Below are 14,616 nucleotides of genomic sequence, written 5' to 3'. Positions count from 1 at the left end.
AAATCCATCAACGACTTTTGTTTAAAGTTCTCACCACGACGAAGCCTCAACCCTGCATGGAGGAAGTCGTTTTATTTCGAAAAGAAAGTTTCCTTAGCGGAAACTCAGCTCGCGTTAACCAACACCGTCAGACGGAAGCAACAGTGTTGTCATGGCAACCGCCAGCCTGTCAGCACGAGCGGAAAGCCCCTCAGATGGCGGGGAATTCCGGACCGAGTCCCGGGCGCTGATTGGTGCACAAGACAAAGCTCCGCCCAGCCAGAGGTGGGTAGAAGCGATCATTAAAAAAAAAAAAAAAAAACAACAACGCTCACAAGTCAAAAGTCAAGTAAGAACACGACGGAAACCTTAGAATTAATTGAATTTGTGTCACGTGTTGTTTTTTTTAAGTACTGCACGCGACAATCCAGAATCGGCCGACGCGTCGAGAACGAAACGAGCGTGAAAATGCGCCGTGCATGCTGGGAAATTTGTCAGAAATGAGCACTGACGTCCGATGGAGCGATCTTCAGCCCAACACTTGCCATCGCCCACAGGCTTCCAAAATGGCGACTGAACAGAACAGGTTTGAGGTGGATTCCAGATAATATTGCGGTGTAGCGCCGGAGAAAAGGAGTCGGAGGCGGAGTGTCGGACACAGAAACAGAACTTGCTTTATTGTTCGACATCACCAAACTACTCGCATAACGGCGGGAACTCTGTTAACCTTTCCTCCGGAAGTGCAACAACAAAAACAGTCCGTGCGGAACCCCGCACCCCAACTCGAGGTCCCGCGGGTGAATTATGTAAACACCACAGCGGTATGTTTTTTGCCAAATGTGCCAGACTTGTCCAAGAGGGTGCTACCGAGAGATCTCAACTATTTCACGCAAGGATAAGATTAAGATTTTGGACGGAGCAGCCAAATGTTGGCCATCACAAACTTCGTGCGCGTGTAAAGAAGCGAGTGAGTCGGCTCGTAAATGGAACCAACCCAGTGCTCCGTCTGAAAAGTCTGACGTGATCCAAACGGGCAACGAGACATATCTCCTTAAGCCGACTCTTGGGCATAAAACACGAGGCACGTTGTTCAGCAGGTCGCAAAGTGAAAGCTGTGCTCCCGCCCTGATAATCATTCCGTCCAACTCTCCCTCACGTACCTCGGAACATCCAGCCTTGTGTTTGTTGACATTGTCCACATTTATTTTGTACGCCAGCCGCCGTAGACGTTTGGTCGACTGAGTTTTAGGCTTTGCAAAATGAATCAAGCGGGTGGGCCCCCTTGTAAGCGCGCATCCGAGGACCATTTTCTTCGTAACGTGAACTCACTTTTCCGAGCGCACGCTACTGACGACCGGCGTTGCTGGCGGGGGCGTGTCGAGGCAACGGGGCCATCTGATTGGCTATCATCCTACGGGCCATTGACACGTCCATTTGCGCCCAACAATGACGTCAAAGAGGGAAGGACTCTGAATTGACTCGATCATCCGATGAAGCCGCACTTTGGATAAAGGCCTCGTTTGCATCTTTAAATGTGGGCGTGGACGGCGGCTTCCCGCGCGGCGGGGATTGCGAGGATTCCCGTTTCGGTCGGATCCGAGCACATTTCCTTTGTGCACTTCAACTACAATTCTTAGATGGAGAATGACAGGAGTAGGGTCAATAGAATAACTGACTAGGCTTCCAGCCATTTTCTGAGCCGCTTATCCTCACAAGGGTGGCCGGAGCCCATCCCACCTATCTTCAGGCGGGAAGCGGGGGGGACGCCCACAACCCGTCGCGACAAGCACGTCTTCAATTGACAGTCTTGGCTCAAGTTCCATTTTTGACGTGGGAGGAAACCGGAGCGGGCGCAGGGAGAAGGCGCGAACTCCAGACGGGCGGGGCCGGGATTTGAACGCCGGCCCTCAGACGCTCGAAGCCGCATTATTAGGGCAATTTATGCATGTAACCGGTTTCTTGTGACGCATACGTTTGGCAATCTGTCGTTTGCGAGCGAGCAATCTTTCGTTGCCGTCCAGCATTCATGGGATGTGTTCACAAATTCTGATTTTGACACTGAGCAGAAAGCGACGCGACTTTTTTTTTCTTCTCGACGTGATTATGTTGAGACACGCCACGCCGAGTACACGTTTTGTCACAGGTTTCTCTTCTCTTTAAATTCCATTGGAGGCCAATGCCAGAATTTGCAAACCCGTCGCTTGGAGACACACAAATGTTCTTGCAGGCCGTGCCAAATGTTATTTTGGATTATTTGACGCAGGTAGTAAAAAACGGGCCCCAGCTATGACGCTCGTCGTTGGGAGCCGGACGCGGACAAAACGGGGTCCCCTTTCCAAAGAAGGGCTGGCGCTGCCGAACCCAAGGAAGACGCGCTTGAAAAGGGTCAAACGCTAGCAAAAGCCGAGGGGCGTCATAAAAGCCAGCGCCGATACGCACGTGCGTCAGCCTTTAATTCTGTCAAGCGGATGCAAAACACGCCAACGAGCATTTGTATGAACATCGCGCGACCCTGGTGATGAACGCGTGCTCAAAAGCGCCTGTAAAAAAAAAAAAAAAAAAAAAATCTATTTACAGCACATCTTCTGGCCGGTCGTCACCGTCGTCGGAACGCGCCGAGCGTTTTCCCTTTTCCGCCGGACGGCTACGTGAAGATGAGGCCGGCCTCCGCGTACACTTGGAAGACTTTCTCGATGGCGTTGACGTAAGCGGCGGTGCGCAGGTCCAAACCCAGCCGGAACCGGTCGGCCGTGCGCATGATTTGCTGGCCGAGACCGCGACGGGGCAAAAGCGTTAGCATCGCGAGGTCAGAGGTTAAATAAAGGGCTCGAAGCGAGCGGACGTTACCCTGGCCGAGCGCTCCATGGTGAAGGCCAGGCCCGAGTGGACGATGTCCTTCTCCGACGCCCCCTGAAGCAAAGCGCAGGTATTAGCGGTTTCGCGGTCCCGTCCCGACCCGGGACGTGACCCGATGATCCTGCGGTCTGAAGTGCGCATTTGATTTCAATTCGACAAAAAGAAAGCCACGCGTTTGGCAGCTCCAAAACGGCACGTTGGAGTACTCACAGCGATGCGGGCCTGGAACTCCGAGGTCGGAACGACGGGAATCGGGCCGCCGTGCTTGCCGAACTTCCTCTCGAGACTCTCCTGGACGGACACTGAGGAGGAAATCCGTTTTGTCTTTCACCGGAAGCTAAGCGAAGAGGCCTTTTGGATTCAAAGTGAAGCGCCTCCGACGTTTTCAAGCCTACTCGACTTCCTGACGCGCTCCTCCGTACTCACTCAGCAGATGGTAGTTGGAGTCTCGCTCGTACTTGAAGGTCAGCCGGCCGTAGCTGACGTGATTGAGGTTCTTCAGCCACTCGAAGTAAGACACGGTGACGCCGCCCGCGTTCAGGTACAGGTCCTGACGTCGGCGGCGACAGTTAGCGCGCTAACGGTTACTGTTGCAACTGGGGAGTGGGTGCGGTCTCACCGGAATGACCAAGATGTTTCTGTCCAGGAAGATGCGGTCGGCCTCGGGCGTGGTGGGGCCGTTGGCGCCCTCTGCGATGATCTGCGCAAAACGCAGACGACGCCAACTCGATTGTACGCGCGGCCTAATAAAAAGGAGCGCGCGGGCGCGACCTTGGCCTTGACGTTGTGCGCGTTGGTCCCGGTGAGCTGCTTCTCTCCGGCGGCAGGAACCAGGATGTCGCAGTCGGCCTCCAGGATGCTCCCGTCGTACGGCGACGACTCGGGGAAGCCCACGATGGTCCCGTTGGCCTGGAGACAGCCAGCCAGCCAGGCGCCCTTCCGTCACCACTTGAACGGACTCATCTTTCAGGGCCACCTACGAGGCCACAGCGGTTCCCCACCAGCTTGTAGTCCTCCAGCTGTTTGGGGTCAATGCCATCCGGGTTCCAGATGCTCCCGTCGATTTCGCCCACCCCGACGCATTTCGCTCCGAAGCGGTGGAGGTACCTCATGGAGTGAAGACCCACGTTGCCAAAACCCTGAAGCGCAAGTACGGCTCGTTGGGGCTCAGATTAACACAAGGAGGCGGCGGTGGGAAGCGGGCGCTGCCTGAATGACGAAGGTCTTGTCCTGGAAGCCGGGACACATCCCCAGCTCGCTCATGTAGGCCGCCTCGTTGACAAAGTTCTCGATGCCGTGGAAGACGCCTCTGCCGGTGGCCGAGATGCGCCCGTGGATGCCGCCCTGGCTGATGGGCTTGCCGGTCACGCACGCGTGAGCGTTGATGTCCTGCAGCGGCGGCGGGGGGCATAGTCAGCGGGCGGGCCCCGTCGGAAGCGTCGCCTGAGAAAACTCACGTTGTAGCCCATGGTGGTGGCGAAGGTGTCGGCGATCCAGGACATCTCTCGCTCCCCGGTGCCCATGTCCGGAGCGGGAACGTCGATGCCGGGTCCAATGAAACCTTTCTTGGCGAGCTCCACGGTGAACCTCCTGGTGATCTTCTCCAACTCGTTGTCCTGGAAACACACAACTCATTGGGTTCCCTCACGCCAATCGTCTAAGCCGTATCTGGCCGCGTACGTCGAGGTCAATCGCGTGAACCTTTGCCGTCGTTGGTCATCCGGCTAAAAAGGACAAGCTAGGAAAAAGCGCAAGGGCGGATACAAGACACGGGACGTGATCGTTGACTCACGGAATATTTCTTGGGATTGATCTTGACTCCGGCCTTGGCTCCACCAAAGGGAACATCTGCAACACGTCCGCACCGCGTCAGCAAATGCTCACGGCGACCGCAGCGTCCGAGGTGCACTCACCAACAACGGCGCATTTGTAGGTCATGAGCGACGCCAACGCTTTGACCTCGTCGGCGCACACGTCCGTGCTGTAACGGATCCCTGAAACGCAGACAAAACGGCTGTCCGGGATGTTTCGACTTTCTGTCGGCCGAGTGAGCGCGCGATCGCCGCGGGTCGTCGGGAATAGCCGGCATTCTGCCTTGCCCGTTAAATCTCATTCTGATTCTTTCACCATTTTTTTTTTTGGGGGGGGGGGGGGTCACCAAGCTTTCTTCTGAGGCCGACATCGGGAGCATCGATCGTACCCAGGGCTACGTCACCCGTTTGTGGCAAACTTCACAGTCAGAGTTCATTTTTTTTTTTTTATCCTATATGACATTATTTTAAAAACGTCAAGCAACTCAGATGCTAAATTGAAAGCACAAATCATAATTTGTGACCAGTGCTATTTTTGGAACATGCCACGTGGCATCTCGAGTGGTCCTCGCAGGCAACGACGCGCCCACGGGCACCGTCTTAGTGACCCTCGGTCCAACCTCTTCGCTGATTACGATTTTGTTTTAGGTACAACTAATCTATTATCAAATGAATCAACTATTTTGATCATCAGTGAGTCATTAAGAGCCATTGTTACTGTTCCGACCCAAAAAGGATCCAGATCCTCTATTCCGTTTAACCCGACAGCCGAACAGGATAAGTCAATAAACTAGATGAAAATTATCATTTAACTTGAAACTTGTGCAAATCCAAATTTGTTCCATTTTCTTGAACGGTACAAACCACACCAAGAACGGCATCATCTGACCTCCTTATCCTCACGAGGGTCGCGGGAGCGCCGGAGCCAATCCCTGGCGTCTCCAGGCAGGAGGCGGGGCACGCGCTCAACTGGTTGCCAGCCAATGGCAGGGCACATAGCAAAGAGCAACCATTCGCACCGACGGGGCAATTGAGAGCGGCCAATTACCGTTGCATGTTTCGGGATGTGGGAGGAAACCCAAACGCCGGGAGGAAAGCCACGCAGGCGGGGCCACGATTTGAACCCCGTTCCTCCGGACGCTCTAACCAGTGGATCAGAATTTTTGGAAAAAGAGAAGAAAAAAAACAAACAAAACCCTATTTTCACCACGATCCCTATCTTGATGAATTTCCCAGCTTTCGAGGGCCCTTTGACCGTTGACCTTTCAAGAGGCCTTAAGAAGGCACCGCTGATTTCCCAAAGAATCGTCATTTGCAGTCGTAGCGTCGCTCGGTAACATGTTGCCAAGTGATGAAGTTGAAGTCACGAGTCGGAGCCCGAAACAGGCCCGGAAGTGCCCCCGACTTGCCAGAAGGTTGGAGAGTCCAACCCCGGCAACTCATTTATTTCGAGATCAAACCACAGCGACAGTGATCGCACGAATCCCTTCCCAGAACATTTGTTGTGTTGTTACTGGAACATTCCAGAAGTGGGAGGAACCCATTCCTCCGATCCACAAGGTGGCGGCACGTTGTGTCAAGTCGGCTCCGGTTTTGCTCGTTCACGTTGAGCCACGCGGAGGGAGGGAGAGAGAGAGAGAGAGAGAGAGAGCGAAATAAAGCAAACCCAAAAAAGACCCCCCCCCACCACCACCCCGCCGCGGTCTGACCTCCCTTGCAGGGCGTCCTGTGCTGGCTGTGCTGCGCCCGGTAGCCCTCGACCACCTCCCACTCGCCGCTGTCCCTCTTGATGGGGAAGCTGACGCTGAGGACGTGGTTGCACGGCTTGATGATCTTCAGGATCCCGCGGACGCGCTTCCTCTTGTTCTCGGGGCTCTCTCGCGTCTTCAGCTCGTCCACCAGCTTGTTCTCCACGATTGCGGCGCCGCGCTCGAAGAAGCCCTCCACCATGGCGAAGAAGTTTTGGTCGTCGACGGCCGCCTGCGAGTAGCGGCGGTGCCGAGGCAGCGGAGACGCGGACGTCGACCCCGCCGGGAGCGGCAGCGGCAGCGAGAGACGGTCGATGGCGGCGGCGGCGCCCGGCCGGCAGCCCGTCGCCCCCCTGCCGAGCAGCCCCAGCAGGTTCCGGTACATATTCTCACCGCGATGTTTTTAGCGCAAAGACGACGGACGAAACAAAGTTGGAAAACAAAAACAAAAGTCAACCAGGAAGTGGGAGCGTGCCAAAATAGGTGCGTGTTTGTGTGGGGTGGGCGAAAGAGGGGAAAAAAAAACTCCTCCTCTTCCTTTATTGCTTTTTCCTGTTCGACGACTTCACCTGGGCGACAACATCTGGAGAACCTCGTTAGCCTAGCCTAGCCTAGCATAGCCTAGCCTAGCCTAAACTCAACCATAGCCGCTGCAGCGCTCAAGTGCCTCACTGTACACTTTTTAGCTTGTTGGGATGTGAGCCAAGCTTAGCTCCGATTGCAACTTCACGTTTCTTTTTTTCTTGCTAAACAAAGTCACTATAATAACGCTTTTTTTTTTAATTTCATAAGTTTGAAGTTGAATTGGAAAATGTGGCATTCAAGACAGATCAATTAAGAGCCGAGAGAGTGACCTATAACCTCACGAGTTGTTAAAATACTTGGGAAAATAATTATGTCGCAGGTAAGAGAAACACAGTTGAAACATTTCAGGAAATTAGCGAGAGAAAATGGCCATCGTGGCAGGTCAAAAAAAAAAAAAAAAAGGATGCCACTTGACCAATTGACATCACATTTTGCAGGATCAGAGAAACTGTTGTATTTTACCGGTTTGACGAATTATCTTACTTACGTCGAGGTTTTTGACCATCTGCCCATTTGTAAAATGAGTCCACGGTCGATTGGGTGATGGAGCTGCGAACGCAGCTAGCTAGTGAAATCTCCAACTCAACGTAGTAGCCTTGCCGTATGGCTGTCGTGTCGGGACTTGTCAAACTCTTACAAGTGTGCGTAGCCTCGATAAGCGTTCACTTTGAAAGTAGATCATTTCCACACGGCATAAATCGTCACACGACCTTCTCTCTTCTTCAACAAATACTCTTCAGTTATGCGTTTGCGTCTAAAGGGCAACAAAATAAAAGCCACGTACGGCCCGTTATGAACAGTCCCGTCATATTTTTGCTGAATTTAGCTGCTTTCCTCAAATTGTTTAGTGCAGTTATTGAATTCGTCATTCTGCAGTCATCGTTAAATAATTGGTTCGTTGAGTTATTTCAATGAAATGGTAGCTCAAATAAAATGAAAAAAGTAATCCCAAAAAACCCCAAATGTGAGCGCTGCAAAAGGTGCCCATGAAGAGAGAAAAGTTTTTATTTGCCGTCCACTTTTCTTTCGGCGCGTGCCGTGATGGACGTCAATCAGCGTCTCGTTCCTCTGTCGTCAGCGCGTGCGAGCGGCCGACGGTCCACGTTTTCCTGGGGGCGCCGCGGGCCCGGCCCGACGACGACGGCGGCTCACGGAGGGGGCCGGCCCCGCGCCGGCGACGGCTGGAGCTCACCTGGCGGGAAGGCCGCCTCGTCCCCGCAAACGGTGAGTCGGAGTGCGGCGGACGGCGAGGCGCCAAAAAAACGTGTCCATTCCAATGGGAGACGTAGCACCTGCGCCGTCGTCATTCTGCCGCGATGTCATTTTTGAGCTCACTTGTTGCTTTTCTTTTTGTTTTTGTGGTGCCTTTAACCCGAGTCGCAAGACGACATGGAAATGCCTTTACTGCCTCACGTACAATGTCGTCATGGTCTTAAGATAGTGGATAGATGTTGTTGTGTTGCTAAGCTCTCACAACTGATTGGCAACGAAACTTGATGCGGATTGTTCTGGTCAGGTGAAGAAGAAGAAAGCATCCAGGAGGCCAAACGCTCACGTCAGGATTCTTTCGCGTCGAGGAGTCATCCAAGCGCAGAGTCGCCGCAACGCTCACAACATCCTTACCCTGCCGATCAAGCGGAAGCGCAGTTGTCCCTCCGGAGCCGCGACCTCTCCGCCCGGACTCCGACCCGAGCCGTAATCCTCCGAGGTGTCGGGTCGGTCGGACGCGCGCCGGAGCTCTTCAGTGCGACGACCTCTTCCGACGAGCTCTCGGGTGGATGGAGACAATCTTCGGGCCGCTCTCCCGTGGCCGGGCGGGCGGAGCGAGGAGGGGTCGTCCCGGAGGCCGCCTCGGACGGCATCCTGCGCTCACAGGAGGCGGAGCGTCGCGCCTCCGGGCCGTGCTCGAAAAGAACTGGACTGCGCCAGGGCGGCCCGCGTGACGACCGGTGCGGTTCTTCCGCCACGCTGCTGGGCCACTGTGCTGACGCGACGACTCTCTACCGGGTTCTGGTTGCTGTGGTTCATCCCTGTCATTTGAAGGAAATCAAGGTGAGAGTGTTTTGCCGTGTTCACAATTCTTCCCTGGGGGGTAATTGTCAGTTATTGTCCTTTTTTTTTTTTTTTCGGCTAACGGAGGGGCTTCTGTCTTTTAAGCCTGAGAATGTGATATGACAGCGGGACCTCACAGTTCGTTGGGAGTTGCTCAACCTCCAAAACACTTCAAACGTTGTTTCCCCAATAAGAAATAATTCAAGTTCAAGTTTTTTTCCGTTCCCAACCTCCAAAGTAAACGTTTTATTTGCTCTGTAAAAATGCATCAAGTTCAACGTGTATCCGCCGCGATGGCGTCGGGAGGAAGCCTTCCGCCAAAGTCGCTCTGGGTCTCCACCGTGTCTGCCGTTTGTTACATTTTTAGTCTTTAGGATGAGCGTAAGAAACGCGCAGCCCATTTTCGTAATTAGCGACGGTGATCTTCCTTCGGTCAACTTTGGCGTTTCCCCTGCAGCCGGCAGAAAATGTTTAGAAATGAACGCTCGTCCTCACGCGACGGCTGGCGGCTCCCGAGAATTGGGTCCAACGCCGAAAACGCAGAAAAGTCCAATTTGTCCGAGGTTCCGCTGTATATCATATGAAGCTGGCTGGTGCGCGGGCGGCGTCTTAAAGCAGGGTTACGTTGGGCTTTTCCAGTCGTCTTCCGGGTGATTCTGAAACTTGACAAAAGGGAGTTTGTGTTCTGTCAAGTTGACGTCAGTCAGCAATAAAGTCCGAAATGTCGACCGGCTTCAAGGTGAAGCGAGGCCCTTCCGCCGGGTCCTCGGTGCCCCTGGCCAGCCTGGTGGTGACGGACCAGTCGGGCGTCGACGTGACGGTGGCGCTGTGGCGACGGGCGGCGTTCTGGGCGGCCGCCGTGGACGTCGGCGATGTTGTCTTCATCACAGGTACGCAAACGCGGCCAATCGACGGCATGAGTTAACGTCCACTTCGAGGAGACTTTTCGTTGTCCCCCCCCCCCAAACTGCGAGTTTCCAGGTGTCGTTCTGAACTCAATGACTGTCTTCCGTTTTCCAAACGAGAGTCCTCCGTGTTGTCTTTGAGCCCGCGGATTGAGCCGTCACAATAGACGCGCCGATCCTCCCGAAAGAAAGGCCGGAAAAGAAGTTTCAAAATCGAGTCGTCGTTTCAGCGAAACCGCCGGCGTCCATCTGAAAGGTGGAGAAAACCAAAGCCAAATAGGAAAAAGGTCTTGCTTGGACAGCCATATTTATGGCTTTTAGCTTTGTGCCAAACTGCAAAAAGAAGACAAAGAAATGCCACATTGGGAAAGTCGTCATTTCTTTGGAGTTTGGCAACAAAGAACGGTGCCGTGAGCGAGGCGGACTCGGTCGAAGTTGAGCGGCGTTCACCGTTCGCGCCATGAAGTTTGTCGTCTTTTCTCACGCGTCCGCCCGCTGTTTCTGCGCCATCCCTCTCGGCGCCGTGAGGTGCCCCAACTTGTCCGATGCTGCCATCTCCAGGGCTACGTCAATCCCGTTGAATGGACAAGCTGGCCGTGACGCTTTGTCACGGCGGATGAAACTATTTGCCTGCCTGGATTCCCCGCCGCTGAATGAGTTCATTTTTTTTTCCCGCATAATACAGTCGGTGTGATTATCAGCACAGTCGCCAGTGTAGTCACATAGCAACAGTCCTCAAAACCAAAAAACTGGATGCAGTGGTATCTGAAGACCAGATTTGATTGCAGTTGTCTGACAAAGTGCAAATTTGCGATCCGCCCGCAACATCTCGCTCCCGTTGGGCCGTTTTTTTGAAACACTTTCTTGGCCGTCCAACATTTCCAGTACTATAATCAAAAGACACACAAATAAAGCTCGACACGAATACTACAATTTAAAAATAAACTTGCTTTTAGACTCCCGCACGATTTTTCATCAATAACATCGGAGATCGGATCGGCGAAATACGACGTCGCAGAATGGGCAAAATATGGCAATTGTCGGCCGATCGGATCACGCGGATCAAATCGGCATAAAGTCAAATGTGTGTGTGCGTGTCGGCACACGCCACTTGGGTGGAATGCATTTATGTCATAAGGGAGCGTCTCTCTCTCTCTCTTTGACGACCCGCTGTGTTTGTTCCATCCTGACCTTTGACCTCACGCCTTGTGTCGCGTCAGGCCTGCAGCTGAGCAAGGACGGCTGGAGCGGAGAGAAGATCTTGAAGTCCACCTTCAGCAGCAAACTGCTCAACCTGGGTCACGTGGGTGCCCCCATCTGCCCCCCAGGTGCCCGCGGCGACCCTTCACGCCCCCCCCCTCCCCCCCCCAGCCCATCAACGGCTCCTCCTCGTCTTTCAGGTGGTCGGCACGGAGCCGCCGTCTCGGCCCTCAGCGCCTTCCTCGGACGCCGGCGGCCACCGCTCTTGTCCGCGCCCCGTCGCCGCCCCCGGGATCTGAAGCGCGTGCCCTACGCCCCCCTGTGGCCGTGCAGGGTCAACACGCTGATCCACGCCCTAGTGCGTGTCAAACACGCGTACGTCGGCAAGGGTGAGTCTTGTGGCTCGCACTTCATCGCCGGAATATTCCAGAATAGTCCCTTTCAAGCTTCCTTCATAGTCCAGCGGCGCGCACGGCAAAAATTGATCCCGAAAGAAATTGATGGAATATGACGCAGTTTTCGACATTGCTAGACAATCCTTATGGACACAGTGAAATGGTGGCGGTCCGTTGCGCTCTTTCCGGTTCCTGTTGTTGATGAACGGATCCGAAAAGGAGCCTTCGAGCGTTAAGGGTCGGCGAACGTGTTTCCGCATCCGTCGTCACCCGCGACGGCGCCCGTGACATCACGACCGCGTTCCGTTTTGTCACCTGTGTTTTTTCCCGCTTGTTGCAGAGTGGCAAGAGGAGGCGGAGTCCCGCCGCAGGTGCGCTCTGGAGCGTCACGCGGTCGCGAGCGTGGAAGGGGCCGGCGGCCAGCGGGGGGCGCTGCTGCTGCGGGGTTCGGCTCTGGAGTGGCTCGCGCGCTTCAGGACCCATCGAGGTCGGCTTCCCGTTGCGGCTCCTCAAACGCGTTCTCGTCTCGAGGTGACTTCCTGTCGCTTTCAGACGCCGTGTGGGACATCCGCTTCCTTTTGGTCAGGGAGGGCTCGAACGCCGACTTCCCCGAGCTTCACACCACCCCCTGGAGCGCCGCCCGCCGAGCGGACGGCGCCGACCGCCGGCTCGGCGGCTTCCTGCGCCCCGGCGAAAGCGCTGTGGAGATGGATGTGGACACGCTGCTGTCCCAGCAATATTCAGGTGACGCTGCGTTGCTGGGGTTAGCGCGCTAAGAATGCCCCGTGGGGAGTCGCGTGCGCATTCGCACGGACAAGTTCTGAAAGGCGTGTCATTCCTCAGGCGAGGCGTCGCTCAGGGTGGAGGTCCTCGCCTTCGGCTTTCAGCCCTCCCACGACGCGCCGCGGGCGAGCCTGGACCGCGCCTCGCCACCCGCGGCCATCCTGGCGGCACTTAGCGAAGACGTGACGTACTCGGGCTGCGGCCGCTGCTCCGCCGAACTGGACGCCGACGCTAACGGGATTTACGCTCCGTGCTACCCGTGCCTGCCTGCCGGCGGCGTGCGCCGCTACTACAGGTGAGATGCGCCGACGGTCCGGGAAGGAGCTTCGGTCTCTGACGCCCTCAACGGCGGTTGCCGTGTTCAGGCCGGCCGTGTTGACGGTGAGCGGGCGGGGCGGCGTGCGGGTCTGCATTCAGGTTCCCGCTGTGGCCGTGCAGAAGATTGTGGATGTGCCGCCCGACAGGCTGCCGCGGGCAGGTGAGAGCCGCTTAGAATGCTTCCGATCGGCTCTCGACTCTGCTCTGAGCGTTTCCGATTGGCTGTCGGTCGGCTGCAGGCTCCGACGTCAAGTACGTTCAGGTGGCGGCGGAGAGGCTCGGCGACCTCCTGAGGCTTCCCGGAAAAAGCGTCGTCGTCAGCGTCCGCAGCCTCTTCCTGTGCGACGAAAACAGCGCCCCCGTCAGTCAAGAGTTGACGCTGCTCGACCTCCGCGTCGACAGGCGGGCTCGGGTTCCGCTAACGTCACGTTTTTTTGCCGACGGACGGGACGCGGGAGTGCTGACGTTTTCACACTGAACGCGTCGCACGTGACCCGTTTGGAGGCGAACACATGAAATGAATGCCGAAAAAGTCAGGCAGCGCAATCGTCCCCTCCTCAGTTCAGAATGGGTTCCCCTCCCGGCCAGTGGATGGCGGCGCGCAGAAGCCCAATCTGGGCGACGGGCAGTGGACGGGCTGCCGCAGATCAATTGGACTGGAGTTGCGTTGCTCAATCATTTCACTTCAAGTGTCTTGTTTGCTTTTTACCTTTCCACTCCTACATTTAAGTAGCAAGCTCCAAAAATTGTGTCGCTCGAAACCGCGATCTCAAATCAAATCAAAGCAAAAGTGGAGGTAGGTTGCCCAAACGTCAGCCATACGACGACAGTCCGAGTGCTTTTTGTTCAAGGTGTTTATTTGCAGCAGAAAGAACAAGTTAGCAAGGAGAGCTTCTTTTTTTTTTTTTTTTTGGTTACGAGCTTTTGTCCGCAGCATCCCGTTTGTGCCAAAGTCATCGACGTGGACCCGTAAGGTCGCTCGGCGTGGCGAAACGGACCGGCCCAAGATTGCAGGAAAGGTGGCCCGACGGGGAGGACGGGAGGACTTCCCGCCTGCGGTTCTACTTTCCTTGGGACGTTTCTTCTGCCACTTCCATCAGGTCGGCAAACAAATCTGACGCCGCACAGCATAAAGCACATTGAACATATTTGGCTGGACACTTTTGAAGAAACTTCCATATTCCAGTGTTTGGCGAGAGCGCAACTTAAGAATTTGTCAAGTAAAAAAAGCAAAGAGCCCGCACAGGATGATTTGGGATGAAACGGTGGAAGTCGCGCCTTCCCTCTTAGCAATTGTGTAATTGTGGCCGCTTCGTTTCGGCTCTTGAACTGCCCGTTTCATTCTCTCCGTGTCCGTCGACAGTTTTCCGCTCGCCGTGTCTGTCCTCAGCCATTTTATTTTTTGCATTCTCTTGTCTTACGGGGTAAAACGTTTTACAGACAACGACGTGGTGTTTGTCAAAGATTTGTCGCCACGATGCGCACACTCACCTCCGTCGCTTGTACCGCGGCCGGCCGCGACCCCCGGCCCCGGCCCCGCCCCTGGCTCCGGGTTTTCCAGCTCGGTGAACAACCCCTGGAAACCCGACGATTTGGCCTTCCTGTCGTCGTCGTCGTCTCTGTCAAATACTTTGGAGAAGAAGCTTCCCTTGTCGTCGTCGGCATCTTTCTTCTTGTCTCCTCCGAAAAAGGATCCAAAGAATCCTTTGTCCTTGTCTTCGTCGGTTTCTTTGACACCGAGGGCCTTCTTAAACATGCCCTCCACGAGGTCCCCTGCACACAAGCACGACTGCATTAGTCGCCTGCGGCGCCACCCTGCGGACGCAACGTGACCAGATTTGTCCAAAATGTTAGCGGGGAAGAAAAATGAACGGACGGAGCCTGTTTGGAATGTGCCGTTCAAAAGTATCCGCACCCTCCTCACGATCATTACTTTTTTCTTGGATGTTTAACATCATCAGACGAATCTACCCCGAGTAAAGAA

The 14,616-nt window shown here is 54.9% G+C and overlaps 2 protein-coding genes across 4 annotated transcripts; one reads left to right on the top strand and one right to left on the bottom strand.

The window, feature by feature from the left end:
- Window positions 1-686: 686 nt before the first annotated feature.
- On the bottom strand, window positions 687-7,121 carry LOC133509957 (glutamate dehydrogenase 1, mitochondrial). Of its 2 annotated transcripts, XM_061837545.1 has the most exons (13): window positions 6,356-7,121; window positions 4,749-4,829; window positions 4,628-4,683; window positions 4,293-4,451; window positions 4,045-4,224; window positions 3,837-3,974; window positions 3,607-3,744; window positions 3,455-3,535; window positions 3,262-3,385; window positions 3,046-3,137; window positions 2,827-2,889; window positions 2,610-2,743; window positions 687-2,521 (listed from the first exon to the last, which is right to left on the bottom strand). In XM_061837545.1, exons 1-12 carry the CDS (start codon window positions 6,777-6,779, stop codon window positions 2,624-2,626), a joined length of 1,656 nt encoding a protein of 551 aa, XP_061693529.1. In that variant the 5' UTR covers window positions 6,780-7,121; the 3' UTR covers window positions 687-2,521; window positions 2,610-2,623. The 2 variants fall into 2 exon arrangements, with proteins under 2 accessions (XP_061693529.1, XP_061693530.1); XM_061837546.1 differs by lacking the exon at window positions 6,356-7,121 and adding an exon at window positions 5,695-6,264 and having other exon boundaries at window positions 2,490-2,743.
- shld2 (shieldin complex subunit 2) lies at window positions 6,746-14,076 on the top strand. 2 transcript variants are annotated; one of them, XM_061837539.1, is made up of 12 exons: window positions 6,746-6,877; window positions 8,058-8,203; window positions 8,496-9,031; window positions 9,771-9,921; window positions 11,157-11,264; window positions 11,337-11,525; window positions 11,872-12,018; window positions 12,084-12,275; window positions 12,375-12,609; window positions 12,680-12,792; window positions 12,872-13,428; window positions 13,567-14,076. In XM_061837539.1, the coding sequence occupies exons 1-11, from the start codon at window positions 6,792-6,794 to the stop codon at window positions 13,108-13,110; spliced, it is 2,142 nt and encodes a 713-aa protein (XP_061693523.1). In that variant the 5' UTR covers window positions 6,746-6,791; the 3' UTR covers window positions 13,111-13,428; window positions 13,567-14,076. The 2 variants fall into 2 exon arrangements, with proteins under 2 accessions (XP_061693523.1, XP_061693524.1); XM_061837540.1 differs by lacking the exon at window positions 13,567-14,076 and having other exon boundaries at window positions 12,732-12,792; window positions 12,872-13,065.
- The last annotated feature ends 540 nt before the right edge of the window (window positions 14,077-14,616 follow it).

This window comes from Syngnathoides biaculeatus, chromosome 12 (assembly GCF_019802595.1).
Source record: "Syngnathoides biaculeatus isolate LvHL_M chromosome 12, ASM1980259v1, whole genome shotgun sequence".
NCBI classification, from domain to species: Eukaryota; Metazoa; Chordata; class Actinopteri; order Syngnathiformes; family Syngnathidae; genus Syngnathoides; species Syngnathoides biaculeatus.
This window is presented reverse-complemented; position numbering and strand designations above follow the sequence as displayed.